Source organism: Leuresthes tenuis, unplaced genomic scaffold, assembly GCF_036924035.1.
Source record: "Leuresthes tenuis unplaced genomic scaffold, fLeuTen1.0.hap1 SCAF_8, whole genome shotgun sequence".
Taxonomy (NCBI): Eukaryota; Metazoa; Chordata; class Actinopteri; order Atheriniformes; family Atherinopsidae; genus Leuresthes; species Leuresthes tenuis.
Genome location: NW_027325362.1, coordinates 32,952,603 through 32,967,549, shown reverse-complemented (window position 1 = coordinate 32,967,549; position 14,947 = coordinate 32,952,603). Strand labels below are relative to the sequence as shown.

At 43.7% G+C, this 14,947-nt stretch overlaps 1 protein-coding gene across 1 annotated transcript in view; it reads left to right on the top strand.

The window, feature by feature from the left end:
• dnah10 (dynein axonemal heavy chain 10) overlaps window positions 1-13,630 on the top strand; it is a 57,638-nt gene extending 44,008 nt beyond the window's left edge. Inside the window, exons 68-78 of the mRNA XM_072391516.1 lie at window positions 10,371-10,554; window positions 10,687-10,887; window positions 11,149-11,358; window positions 11,443-11,538; window positions 11,633-11,804; window positions 11,906-12,037; window positions 12,266-12,477; window positions 12,593-12,760; window positions 12,885-13,065; window positions 13,145-13,290; window positions 13,387-13,630. Of these exons, the coding sequence (XP_072247617.1) occupies window positions 10,371-10,554; window positions 10,687-10,887; window positions 11,149-11,358; window positions 11,443-11,538; window positions 11,633-11,804; window positions 11,906-12,037; window positions 12,266-12,477; window positions 12,593-12,760; window positions 12,885-13,065; window positions 13,145-13,290; window positions 13,387-13,533 (1,849 nt within the window). The 3' untranslated portion in view covers window positions 13,534-13,630. The remainder of the gene's footprint in view (window positions 1-10,370; window positions 10,555-10,686; window positions 10,888-11,148; window positions 11,359-11,442; window positions 11,539-11,632; window positions 11,805-11,905; window positions 12,038-12,265; window positions 12,478-12,592; window positions 12,761-12,884; window positions 13,066-13,144; window positions 13,291-13,386) is intronic.
• Window positions 13,631-14,947: the final 1,317 nt, after the last annotated feature.

Sequence of the window (14,947 nt, the reverse complement as noted above, 5' to 3'; positions counted from 1 at the left end):
GATCGGATGTGATCGGATGATCTGTCCCAGTGAGTTGGTGTATATGGCAAGGAGAAGAGGTCCCAGTACTGAGCCTTTTGGGACCCCTGTGGAAAGGTGGTGCGTTGCAGAAGTGTGACCAAGCCAGGATACTTTGAAGGACCGACCAGTGAGGTATGATTCAAACCAGGAGTGTGCTCTCCCTGTGATGCCCATGCTAGAGAGCATGGACAAAAGGATACTGTGGTTGACAGTGTCGAGCAGGATAAGTACAGAGGACTTAGCCGTCGCTCTGGCTTCTTTTAAGGCTTCTGTCACAGCTAACAGAGCCGTTTCGGTGGAGTGTCCACTTTTATACCCAGATTGGTTTGGGTCAAGGAGGTTGTTATGTGAGAGGTAATCGGTGACCTGCTTAAAGACTGCCCTTTCAATGATTTTAGACAGAAACGGGAGGAGAGAGACCGGCCGATAATTCTTCACATGAGTTGGAGGGAGGGAAGCTTTCTTGAGCAGCGGTGTAACCTGAGCTTGTTTGAATGTGGTAGGAAATGTGCCTGATGTCAGTGAAGCATTAATCACATGCGTGACTGCTGCAGTTACGGTAGGAGCAATGGATTGGAGAAGATTAGTAGGGACGGGGTCCAGCGGGCATGTAGTAGGACGGCTACATGTGAGAAGTTTAGACACACTGCTCTGAGCGAGAGGGGTAAATGAGGAAAATGATGCAGTAGGACTTCTGCATGCAGATTTTGTGGTACCAGGTTTGGTAAACTGTTTGCTTATAGCTGCCACTTTGTCAGAAAAAAATGAGGCAAAGGTGTCTGCTGTTAGATTGGTAGCAGGTGCCGGAGGATTAAGTAGAGTTTTGAAGGTGGAAAAAAGTTTCCGGTTGTCAGTAGTACTATGAATCTTGTTGATGTAGAAAGACTTTTTTGCATCAGTAACACTGGATGTGAATGATGACAGTAGCACCTGGAATTTAGCTAGATCTGCCGGATCTTTTGACTTTTACCATTTCCTTTCGGCAGCTCTGAGATTGGTGCGCAACGCTCGGAGAGTATCATTAAGCCAGGGGTGAGACTGGGAGGATCGGGAGGGTTTGGTGGATAGAGGACACAGACTATCCAGGGATAAGCTCAGAGTAGAGCAAAGGGACTCCGTGGCATCATTAACCTGAAGGGAGGAGAATGTGCTGGAGTTTGGAAGAGCGGAGGCAACAACGGAGGAGAAGCAGGTGGGCGACAGGTTGCGGAGATTGCGGCGGAAGGAAACCATAGGGTTAGAAGCAGATGGTCTTCTCGGGAGACTCACTCTGAACTGAATTAAATAGTGGTCAGAGAAATGCAGAGGTGTGACAGATAGGGCCTCTGTAGCACAGTTTCTTGAGAAAATGTGATCGAGCACTTTGCCAGCTTTATGGGTCGGAGGACTGCTGAGCGGTTGTAGCTCAAACGAGTGCATTAGTGACAGAAAATCAGAAGAGTTAGGACTGTCAAGGTGGATGTTCATGTCACCAAGGACAATTATGGGACAGTCATGCTCCAGGATAGAAGAGAGCAAGGTGTCGAGTTCATTTAGAAAGTCACCGAGTTGTCCTGGTGGGCGATATACGATATTAATAATAATAATATTTCCTGACTGTAAAGTGATTGCAGGTATATTCTGGATTCTACAGTTAATGGGCAGAACTGTGGTCTTAGACCAATTGATAGAGTAGTCAGAAAGTGCTGAGAATTTATTTATGAGTGTGATCGTGTGAGTGAGAGATGTTTGAGAGTTCTGAAGGGAAAGTAAAACATCAGCATAAAGACTCATTTTATGCTCAATATTTTGGGGTTGGACGCCTTTAATATTTCTATCTTGTCTGATAGCAGCTGCTAAAGGTTAGATGAAAATAGCAAAAAGTGAGGGAGAAAGTGGGCAACCCTGTCTTGTACCTCTCTGCAGACTGAAGCTTGGAGAGGTTTGATCATTTGTCCTGACGCACGCATTTGGGGAGCTATATAATATCCTTATCCAGTTGATGAAGTGTGACCCAAACCCAAATTTGTTTAATGCTGCGAATAAAAATTTCCAGTTCACTCGATCAAATGCTTTTTTCTGCATCTAGAGAGACTATTGTGGTTTCCAGGTTGTTGATGGTAGAATAGTCTATGAGATTAATTAGCCTGCGAGTGTTAGTGGATGAGTGTCTACCCTTTATAAAAGGGTCTGGTCAGGATGTATTATAAGTGGAGTTATTTTTTTTCCATTCTTTTGGCAAGGGCTTTACAAATTATTTTGAGGTCTGCATTTATTAGAGATATTGGGCGGTAGCTGGATGGAAGTATGGGGTCTTTTCCTGGTTTCTGTAGCAAGATAATGTTAGCAGAGTTCATGTGTGGGGATAATCTGCCATTCTGCTTAACTTGTAATACCATTTTGTGAAATGCAGGTGCCAAAACAGTCCAAAATTCTTTGTAGAACTCTGCTGGAAAACCATCTGGTCCCGGGGCTTTGTTACTAGGCATATGTTGAAGGGCTTCATGGAGTTCTCCTATTGAAAGAGGTGAATCCAGAGCCATTGCCTGTTCGGTTTGTAATTTTGGAAGGTTGATATTACTAAGAAACTGATCTATGTTACTGTCTGATGGATAATTTTGTGATGAATATAAGGTTTTATAGAAGTCCCTAAAAGCATTGTTGATTACATCGGGGTCATGGGTGACATTTCCTTTTGAGTCTTTAACAGAAGTGATTGTTGTTTTCTCTTTGTTTCTCTTTAGTTGGTTAGCTAGGAACCTTCCAGATTTATTGCCGTGCTCAAAGTTCTCCAAGCGAAGTCTTTGTATCAGAAACTGTGTTTGTTCATCAATAATTTTGTTTAATTCAAGTTTAGCTTTTCTTAGTTCATTCAGTATATGTTCCTCTTTGGAGGTACTGTAGACAATTTCTAATGATTTAATCCTGAGTTCTAAATCTGATATCCTTGAACTTTCCCTCTTTTTCTTATTTGATGAAAAGGAGATTATTTTGCCTCTCATAACTGCTTTTCCGGCTTCCCAGAGAGTACAAGCTGACATTCCTGGCAGGTCATTATTTTCTAAATATACAGACCATTCCCTTTTGAAATAATTAATAAAATCGGGGTCTTTTAGTAATGATGTATTAAATCTCCAATTCCTAGCTGGTGGTGCAACTCTGTTATTCTTCAGTGTGATAGAAACTGGAGCGTGATCACTGATAGTGATGGGGTGGATTTTGGTGTCTGAAATATCCCTCATCAAGGAACTGCTAACTAAGAAATAATCTATTCTTGAATATGAGTGGTGTACCGGTGAGAAGAAGGTGTATTCTCTAAGAGTGGGGTGGTGGGAGCGTCAAGCATCACAAAGACCAAAATCTTTCATATACTGTTTAACAATATTTGTGGACTGCCAGTTCCACTGACTTCCTGAAGTACTGAGTCTGTCTACTCCTGAGTCTAATACCATGTTAAAGTCCCCTCCTACGATGAGTGTGTTATCTGAGTGATCAGAGAGTGAAGTGAAAAAGGAGTGAAAAAATGAGGGGTCATCCACATTTGGACCATATATATTTGCAATGCATAAATTCATATTTTGAATAGATAAATTAACTATTAGAAATCTACCTTCTGGATCTATAACTGTGTTGTTTACGGTGAAATTTACTCTTCTATTTATCAGAATGGCTACACCTCTTTGTCTGGAGTTGTAACAGTCTGAGTACAAATGAGGAAACTGTGCTGTGGTGAGAACATCAGCTACAGTCTTTGATAAATGAATCTCCTGTAATAAAACAATGTCCGCCTGTAAATCCTTCAATTTATTGGAGATTTTTTAATCTCTTCTCCCTGGACCCAGCTCCATGCACATTCCATGAGATAAACCTCAGCGTGGACATGCTCAGACTAACGCAGTGAGTGCTGGATGCTTGCTAAAAGCATACCGTGCGTGTGTGCATATATGCTTCCATGAACATGCCATTGTTGGTGTTTCAGTTGTCAGTATGAGCTTGCTACAATATGTACTTGCGCTGTCGATGCTGTGTGGAACTTGATTATGTGCTCTGCTCAAAACTCTGTGCGCCGTGCTTGTTAACATTACTTATTAAGGTGGAAACGCAGCAGGTTGGGGAAGAAAGACAGAATAGAAAACAGTGCAAAAGAGTGGAAGTGTGAGATAGAAAAAACAAAAACAAAAAAACATACCCAAATAAACAAATATGAACTGCATATATCCTGTGCTGGTGAGACTGGCAGTGAGCTATATATTTTGCCTTGATAGATAACTGTGAATTGGATAGATTAGTTCATTTTACTTATATGTCATCTACAGTGAAATGATTCATACAAGTTTAACGAATACAGATTACCTGGAGTTTAGAAGAGCCAAGGAGTGGTTTCCTGGTCGCGGTAAAGCTGTCCGTTGATGAATAATTTATCCACCGCGATGACAGCTCGGGAGCCTCCTTCCATGAACTTTCTCCAGATGGGGAACAGAACCCTGCGTCTTTCCAGGATTTCTTTGGGAAACTGGTTGTTGATGCTGAAGTCCGTTCCTCTCAGCTCCCTGCCGCGGCCCCTCACCTGGACCTTCTGTTGGAAATGCTCGAACTTGGCCACAATCGGTCTCGGTCGGCGGGCATCAGGTCTCTTCCCTCCCAGGCGGTGGACTCGGTGAAAAGTAATGTTTTTCACTACATCTGCTGGAAGTTTCAGCTGATTTTGGATGAAGTTTTTCACTGCGAGTTCAGGATCCTCGTCTGCCTGCTCCGGGATTCCAGAAAACACCAGATTGTCCCTCATACTACGAGCCTGGAGATCAATAATTGATTCTTTCATCCTCTTGTTCTCATCAGAGATCCGGCTCATTCCTTCGTTGAGTGATTTCACCGATCCTCTGAGGGCTGCGTTTTCTGCAGCCAGCGTCTGCACCTGTTGCTGGCTGAACTCCAACGACTCCCGTAATGCCTGGAACTCTCTGTGTAGAATTTCTAACAGAGACATACGGGCGTCGAAGCTGGATAGTTTCTCATTTATTGCTGTCAAAATGTCCGTAGAATCATTACCAGCTGGAGACGTCGCTCCGGGTGACTCTTCATTACGACTTCTCTTTGAGGTTGAAGCCTTGCTGCTAGCAGATGGGGTTTGGTTAGTTTTCCCCATGACTATCCTGTCAAAACATTCGTCGATGAAATCTGTGAGGCTCTCCAGGCTTTCTTCACTGTACTCCAGTGTTTTGTTTTTGTTTCACCCGATAATATATTTATTTAAACAGTAGTTATTGGCGTAATTATAATCTTACTATATTGTTTGCTCTATTTGAGGCGCGCCTTGTTTGAATCTGCCGATAGTCTCACACAATCTCGCGACACTACAGCATCACTCTCTCCCTACAGCATCACTCTCTCCTTAAACCATTAATTCTAAAAACATGTTGCATCAGAATCTGTGCAGTCTCCTTGGCTTAGAGCAACTTGGGTAAGGCAATGAAGTGTACCATCTTAGAAAAACAATCCACCATGGTCAGGACCGTGTCTCTCTCTCCACGGTCTGGAGGGAATGGGGAGAGGATGCAGAAGGCCCACGCGTGACCCGGTGGTCGTCTTGTTCCTTGATGTACTCCCGGACCCCCAGATGGCAGGTAAGCAGCGAGGTGTGGGCCCAATGAATCACCTGGGGGCGCAAGTCAACTAGGACAAACAAACGATTCTCTAGACAACCCCTTGGTGGTGGCGCCCCACCATTCACTTGCTTTACCTGATGTTCTATCTGCCAGGACACCGCTCCAACCACACGGTTAAGTGGAAGGATGGGTTCAGGATCCTTGGCAACAGGCTCAGGCTCGTAGAGTTGAGACAGGGTGTCTGGCTTGATATTTCGGGACCCCGGCCTGTAAGATAACATGAAACAAAATCGATTAAAAAACAAAGCCCACTTGACCTGGCGAGAATTCAGTCTTTTGGCATGTCTGATATATTCAAGGTTCTTGTGATCAGTCCAAAACATAAATGGATGCAGAGCTCCTTCCAAACAATGTCGCCACTCCTCCAAGGCGACCTTAACTGCCAGAAGTTCCCGGTTGCCGACATCATAGTTCTCCTCAGCAGGGCTGAACCGCCGAGAAAGGAAGTCTCAGCCCTGATGCATCTTGCCATCCTCTGATCTTTGAGAAAGGACTGTCACGACTCCATAATTGGATGCATCCACCTCCACCACGAATTGTCGCTGAGGATCTGGAAGAGTCAGAATGGGCGCGGAGGTGAAGCGGCGCTTGACCTCTTGGAATGCCCTCTCTGCCTCCGGAGACCAGTTGAAACTCACCCGAGGAGACGTTAGGGCATGAAGAGGAGCCACTATGGTGCTGAAACCTTTGATGAAACGCCTATAAAAGTTAGCAAACCCCAGAAATTGCTGCACCGCCACTCAGCCATAGCGCTAACTTTAGCCGGGTCCATCTCAACCCTTCCGGGGGCTACGATGAAGCCCAGGAAGGAGATGGTGTCTGCATGGAATTCACTCTTTTCAGCTTTTACATAGAGGTGATTGTCTAACAGCCTCTTCAATACTAAGCTAACATGGCATTTACGTGTTTCTAGGTCTGGTGAGTAAATCAAAATATCAATGTAGACATACAAAAAATTTTCAAGAAAGTCTCTAAGTACCAAAAGGTATGACCAAGTAACCAAGTACTCATAGTGTCTACTAGGAGTGTTAAACCCCGTTTTCCACTCATCTCCCTAATACGGACCAGATGATATGCATTTCATAAGTCCAGCTTCGTAAACACCTTGGCCTGCTGAAGTTGATCAAAAACAGAAGACATGAGTGGAAGTGGATATCTATTCTTAACTGTGATGTCATTAAGAGGGCTATAGTCAATGCAGAGTCTCAAAGACCCTTTTTTTTTTTTTTTTTTAAAAAAAAAAACAAAGAAGAAACTAGCTCCCGCAGGCGACAAAGACGGTCAGATGAGACCTGCCTTCAGTGAAGACTCGATGTACTCCTTCATGGCTTGGTTTTCAGGTCCAGACATCGGGTACAACCGCCCCTTTGGAATGGTGGAGCCCGGGATGAGGTCGATGGCGCAGTTGGATGGACGATGCGGAGGAAGGGATGTGACTTTTACCTTGTTAAACACCTCCTTGAGGTGGTGATAGCAGGAGGGAACTGAGGTCAGATCCGGGTACTGGGACTCTGTGGCAGGATTAGCAGAAACAGTGTTAAATGTTGAAGTAGAGGGCTTGAGTGATTTCTCCTTAAGGCACCCTTGGTTACAGTCTCTACCCCAACCAATAATCTTGCCTGTTGGCCAGTCTGTTTATGTTTATGTATTTAGCAGACGCTTTTATCCAAAGCGACTTACAAATCAAGATATAACAAGCTATACAAAAAGCTAACAATAAACTACATAGAAGACCCAATAGTCCGACTCTGTCAGAGGTAACAGAGTAGAGATAGGGTGCAGGCATAGAGAGAAGTGCAGAAAGATAAAGTGCAAAGATAGAGGGGGTAGGGAAGTACAAGGTAAGTGCTAGGATAGGAGGTGCTCTCTGAAGAGCTGGGTTTTCAAGAGCTTCTTGAAGATAGGGACGCCCCTGTTCTGGTAGCGCTCGGTAGGGCATTCCACCATCGTGGGACGACACATGAAAAGAGTTTGGATTGTCTTAGGCGTGGTGTAGGCACTGCTAGACGACAATCCTGGGACGAACGGAGGGACCGAGTTGTGACATAAGCCTTTGCAAGAGCATTCAAGTAGATGGGAGCCGTTCCATTATGCACTTTGTAGGCTAACATCAGTGACTTGAATTTGATGCGGGCGGCTAAGGGTAGCCAGTGGAGTTCAATGAACAGAGGGGTGACGTGTGTTCTTTTAGGCTGACCGAAGACCAGACGCGCCGCCGCGTTCTGGACCATCTGCAGAGGTTTCACAGCACAGGCTGAGAGACCAGTTAGGAGAGCATTACAGTAGTCAAGGCGGGAGATGACCATGGCCTGCACCAGGAGTTGGGTGGCATGTTGGGTCAGGTATGGTCTGATCTTTCTTATGTTTAGTAATGCAAAGCATCATGAACGAGCAACCGAGGTAACGTGTTCTTTGAAGGTTAGTTGGTCATCAATCATGACACCCAAGTTTCTAGCAACCTTTGATGGAACAAGAGATAGGGATTCGGTTTGGATGCAGATGCTGTGTTGTATGGTTGGTTTGGCTGGGAAGACCAGCAGTTCAGTTTTTGGGAGGTTAAGTTGGAGGTGATGGGCTTTCATCCATGTTGATATGTCAGAGAGACAGTCTGAGATTCGTGCTGAGGATTGTGTTTAGCAAGCCATGAGGATTGTGTTTAGCAAACCATGGATGTCCCAGTTCCAAAGTGCGTGTGGCTGAATGTTAAAGGAAAAAGTTAGACTGTTCAGAGTTGTCACTGATGGTTAATTCTGCTGGCTCTGTGGTCTGTGTGATTCCGAACAGTTCATCCCCATTCAAAGCACTAGCCCTAATGGGTTGTGCAAGTGTCTTTGTTTTTAGCCCAAGCTTCTTGGCTAAATCCCAGTCCAAACTCTCGTCAGCCCCAGAGTCAATTAAAACTTTCAAAGTGATGGCTGTGGTGTTGTGTTTTACCTGGACTGTGGTCAATATACGAGCCGAAGGACCTGATGCAAGGGTTAGGTTACCTAACCGAGTTGTCTTGGCTGGACAGGCGAAAACTAGAGGACTGGTCTCCCCGCAATAAAAACACCGGCCCTCTCTCACACGACACTGACGTTCCTCCTGGGAGAGCAGAGTTCTACCCATCTGCATGGGTTCCTCCTCTCCAACGTGGAGCGGAGTTCGGCTCCATTCGGGTGACGGCTGTTCATGAGGTGACCCGGAGGCGGTAGGGATGTGCCGAAGATACCTTTGCCTCCGCAGACGATCTTTTTGAAGCGCCTTGAACTCCTCGAGATGGTTATCCGTCCGGATCGCCAGAGCGATGAGGGAGTTGAGGTCAAGAGGAAGATCCAGGAGCAGAAGTCGTTCTTGGATGGGGTTGATACAGGATCGAGGGTTTTACGAAGTCCCCCTTTAAAATCCTGAATGGAACTGCACATCCGGGAACCACGATCCCATTCTGCCATGGCCTAGGCCTTCGCTCTTCCCGTCAGATGGGAGATGATGTAAGCCACCTTGGCACGATCTGAGCAGAACTGATGGGGTGAGAGTTCAAAGTGCATATGACAGTCAATTAAGAACGAATTAAATCTTCCCAAATCTCCTGAATACCACTCGGGAAATGCCAGTTGAACTCCAGCTCCAACATAGGCGTGAGTGGGCACGGGCGAAGGTTCTGGAGCGGGAGGTTCAGGAACGCTTCCCCTGGGACCCTCGAGAAGCTGCTGAATCTGCTCCGCGAGACCTCCGATCTGGGCAGTCACTGCAGCCTTGAAATCCTCCTGACTCTGAGGTAATCCTTTTACCCCTCGACTCAGCTTGACCAGTTGCTCCCCTTGTTGAGAGAGACAAGCTCCCTGAGAGCAGACGCAAGGAACTCGGACCCTGCTGTGTCAATACTGGCCAGTGTGTACTGTCACGACCCGGCAGGACACAGGCGCAGGGATGTTTGCAGACGGTAGATCTTTATTTTAGGTCACTTGATAATCTCCAAGTCAGAGAGAAAGTAATCAGCTATGACAATCCTATCTCGCTTCTCCCAATAACTATGAAGGAAGAGTGTGGCTATGAAACTATAAAACTCCAGGAGAAAAACGAAAGGAGCTATAAATATTAACAGAAACTAGAGCGGCACTCTTACTAAAGAGGCGATAAGAAACCAAAATCTCTCCTATAAAATTGGAGGCTCTATAAAAGGTTATGAACTCAAAATCACTCCTTACGGAGGAAACCAAAAAGCTATGAAATCTTAATCGATAGGTAAACTAAATCTGAAAAAGAGGTAACAGAACGCTATAACTTGAGTCTTGACAAGGGAAGTTCTTGGAAGGCTGGGATCAACATACTCACAGACTTGTAACGAAACACACTGGCACGGGACAGAGGGAAACGCAGACTATAAATACACATGAAGGGAAATGGGGAACAGGTGGAAACACTTAAGAATCAGGGAAAACAATCAGACTGGTGACACATGAGGCAAGTGACCTGAAATGAGAGGAGAGTTAATCCTTCAAAATAAAACAGGAAATGACGAGACAAGACCACCTAAAAATCAAAAGACTTCACCGCTGTGAGGTGTGCTGTGTGACAGCACAGTTCTGGATATACTGTCCTTGAATGATGGAGGTTAACTTGATTAAACACAACAACTTTATCCAGTGTATACATGTATAATTATTCAAACAGAAATTAGTCAAACTTTGAGTTTTTCATGTTTTTCCCTGTTTTTTTGCTCAGATATGTACAGCCCCCAGTGATCAGCTTTGCTGCAATTCATGAACAAAGTACACCTTTCTCCCCCATTGTCTTCATCCTGAGCCCTGGCTCTGACCCGGCCAGTGACCTCCAGAAACTGGCAGAGCTGTCAGGCTTTGGAGGCAGCAAGTTCAAGTTCCTTGCAATGGGCCAAGGCCAAGAGAAGGTATGTAAGGCTTCTGTCCACTTTGCAGCTATGAAGTGTATGTGTAATTATCATAGATTTTGATAAGTAATCACACTAAATAGCAAAGAAATTGAAGAAGTTTAGGTAATGGTTTTTCTACTTGTGATAAAGGTGGCACTAGAGTTGTTGGAGAAGGCAGTGTCTCGAGGTCAGTGGTTGATGCTACAGAACTGTCACCTGCTGGTGAAGTGGCTAAAGGAATTGGAAAAGTCCTTAGAGAGAATCACCAAACCCAACCCCAACTTCCGCTTGTGGATCACTACTAACCCCATTAAGGATTTTCCCATTGGCATTCTGCAAAAGTCTCTAAAGGTGAAAGACACTTTCTCTTCATCTTCTGTATTGTATGCGCTATGACATTGCTGCATTTAAAACATTTTTAAGGAAACTAACATAGTTCTCTCCTGGAATCTGTCGCTGTTTTAATGTGGATATTCATTTGTGAAAACAGAACACAACTCAGGAAATATTGTGCCAGTTTATCGACATTTTCCCCATTCTGTAAGACAAAGAATTGTTTTAAAGAGAGAATGAAATTAATTTAATTTACCTGAACTTTGCTTCTGTGTGCAGGTAGTGACAGAGCCTCCCAATGGTCTCAAGCTGAACATGAGAGCGACATACTCTAAAATCTCAGATGAGACGTTGACTGCATGCCCTCACCCTGTATTCCGCAGCCTGGTTTATGTGCTGGCCTTTTTCCACGCTGTGGTGCAAGAGAGGCGCAAGTATGGAAAGATCGGCTGGAACGTCCCCTACGACTTTAGCGAGTCAGACTTCTTTGTACGTGGTTAAGTTCTGTTCAGGTGATAAGATTACAGAAACATTTCACTCTTCAGTAGTTGACATAGCAACTGTGCTTAACAGGTATGTATGGAGATCCTGAACACCTACCTCACAAAAGCTCACATCCAAGGAAACAGGAATATCCCCTGGGGAAGTCTTAAATACCTAATTGGAGAGGTTAGTTCACATTGATTGCTGTATATGTTATATGCTATGTTATCATCTTAGATAAAACTGTTAATTTAGTGTATATTCTGTAATGTGTTATCAGGTGATGTACGGTGGACGAGCAATAGATAGCTTTGACCGCAGAATCCTGACTGTCTACATGGATGAGTACCTTGGAGACTTCCTCTTCCACACCTTCCGGCAGTTTCACTTCTTCATCAACAAAGACGTAGATTACAAAATCCCTCCATCTGGTCCAAAGAATGTATATGTTGGTCAGTTAATGCGTTCACTATTTAAGCTCTCATATACATGTTAAAGAAAATAGTTAATTTTTTCATCTTTACTGATAGCTTTACCCTTATATGTGTTCCAGCTGAAATTGAGAGCATGCCACTGGCAAACACACCAGAGGTACTTGGACTTCATGCCAATGCAGAGATAGGATACTATACTCAAGAAACTAAAGAGATGTGGACTCATTTAATAGACCTTCAGCCACAAACAGGTATGATTTGGCATCTTTAAACTGTAATAATCGTAACTGCTCAATGCCGAAGAATATATTTAGTTGTTTTCTGATTTCCTCTTTGGATTCTGAGTCAGAAAACTTCTCTAGAATTAATATCCTCTATTCTTTAGAATTAGAGGCTGCTCTCTTATTTTGTAGAATACCTGCTTTACCCTTTGTCTTAATGCTGCCAAGTGCTTTTTCCTTCTTGGCTCCTTGCTTCAGGTGAATCTGGTGGAAGTGTTAGTCGGGATGAGCACATCAGCCAGGTGGCACAAGACATTCAGAACAAGCTGCCCGACTTATTCGACATGGATGTGATCCGTAAGAAGTTTGGCACAGACATCTCTCCAACCTCTGTGGTTCTGCTGCAAGAGCTGGAGCGCTTCAACAACCTGGTGGTTCGCATGCAGTTGTCTTTGGCTGAGTTGCAGAGGGTGAGGTGGGGCGTGGGCAGAGGGAAAAAAAACAAGATATTGGCAAAAACGTACAGCTGTTTCATCTTTGTTCTTCACTTCAGCTTAGATTTGTTGACACTATAATGTCTCACAGGCCTTGGCTGGTGAGGTGGGTATGAGCAGTGAGTTGGATGAAGTGGCTCAGGCCCTTTTTAATGGTCACATTCCTGGCATTTGGAAGAAGTTGGCACCTGACACACTGAAGTCCCTTGGCAACTGGATGAGCCATTTCAAAAGACGTTATGAACAGTATAGAGATTGGGTAAGCACATACCACCACACAATACCTTATACAGTACATGTAGCCTTCTGCTTTATTCTGGTATTTAGTATAGTTAAAAAATAATTGAGACTATAATTGCTTGTCTCATGTATTTCTAACCCAGGTGGAAAAGGGTGAACCAAAGGTTATGTGGCTATCGGGTCTGCACATCCCAGAGTCTTACCTCACTGCTATGGTTCAAGCTGCATGCAGGAAAAATGGCTGGCCTCTGGATTTGTCTACACTTTACACAGAAGTGACTCAGTATCACAGTGAGGAGGAAGTCAGTGACAAACCCAAACAAGGTGATGAAATGGCATTCATCAATATGCTGCAGTATGTTTGGTGAGTGGTTTTGTGGACTATTGTTTTTATTGCCCGCAGGCTGCTTTGTGTCTGGCCTGTATCTGGAGGGAGCAGAGTGGGACATTGAGAAGGGCTGCCTGGTGAAGAGTAAACCAAAAAACTTGGTTGTTGAACTGCCCATTCTCAAAGTGATCCCTATTGAGACGCGCCGCCTTAGGTTACAGGTGTGGACAACAGCCACCAAGCACCTCTGTACTTTATTATGACCTGCTATTTAGAGATTTTCCCCTAATTGTTTTTTCTTGTGTGTCGTGCCTCAGGATACGCTGAGAACACCAGTGTACACCACTTCCTTGCGGAGGAATGCAATGGGTGTGGGGCTGGTTTTTGAGGCAGACCTGTTCACCACGGTGCACATCTCCCACTGGGTACTACAGGGAGTGTGTTTGTGTCTGAACAGTGACTGAACTCACTGGCTGACCAGTTCAGACAATTATTTGTTAATATTGATTGTGTGAATGTTGATTCAGTAGTCACATTATTAAGATCCTGTTTTTCTGTTTTCTTTTTATCATCATTATTATTATTGTTATTATATTTAAAAAAAATGTTTGTTTCTGTTTTTTGGACTTCATTCTTTCTGGACATTATTAAAACTATTTTCAAAACTATCATAATTGAAAACATATTCATCTTTTTGTTTCATTTAAATTAATTGAAGGTATGTTCAAACCCTCCTCAAACATATTCAGCTTCAAAATCTGTCTTCCTCCATATACCTTCAGCTAGATACACCATCAGAAGACGTTGGACAATTGAACTAATATTCAGACTTAAACTGATTCGATTCTGAGTTTATAATGGATCTCTGTAGAACAGAGTGACAGTGGAGACAGTATAAAATTCTTCAGAAAGAAATGTCTTTAACCTGTTGGGTCCACAGCGTTTATGCCACAGGTGTCATTTTACCACTAAAATATAGGAAAACTTGATCTCTATCTCTCTCATTTTTATTCTAAATTTCTTACTTTTTTCATGCCACTTCAGATTCAAGAAATGCTCTTAACTTCGGAAAGTGTGCAAACGACCTGCGTAAATGATGAATGCCACCTGTGCATATTTAAGTGTATGTGCAGAGGATAGTAAATTTACATACTCCACGTTGAGTCATGAGAAAAACTTTACAGGTTCTGAGATTGAAGTTCTGCTTTCAGAGATCTAAAAAGGAAATTCTGTCATTTTTAGCAGTGGAATTACGGGACCTGCTAAAGCGAAGAAATGGGAAGAAATTACGAGTGCTGTTAATTATGTGTCACCTGTAGTTTGTAATGTCACTGAAATAAAGAAGAAATGGTTTGATATGAAAAGAACTTTAAAAAAAACATTCGCCATGGCCAGGCTCGGCTCTCCTCGGCTCTCCTATCCTATCCTATCCGATAATGTTTGGCAGTCCAGCCATGTTGTACTTGTTGGATGGCGGTGGATGGGAATTTGATGTACCATGGGTGATAAACTGATGAGTTTTGATGACCAAGGGAAGCACACAACTCAGAGGACTGGGACACACCCGATCTGTCTCCAATCTCCCTCTGAAAGGTTCGTGTGTCAAAAAATCCAAGGGTGGTGAGGACCTGGACATGAATTGGGTTTCATCGGCATGTTCCTCTCTGGAGTTGTAGCTCTAGCAAGCTGCATATTTGCAACAGTTAAATTATTATTGGATTAATAATTAATTGGATTATGATTACAATGAATTGAATTCCAATTGGCTTGAATTGGACTATATTATTTAAGTGCCTTGAGATGACAATTGTTGTAATCTGGCGCTATATCAATAAAATTTAATTGAATTTACACTGCATTTTCAGTTTAAACACATTC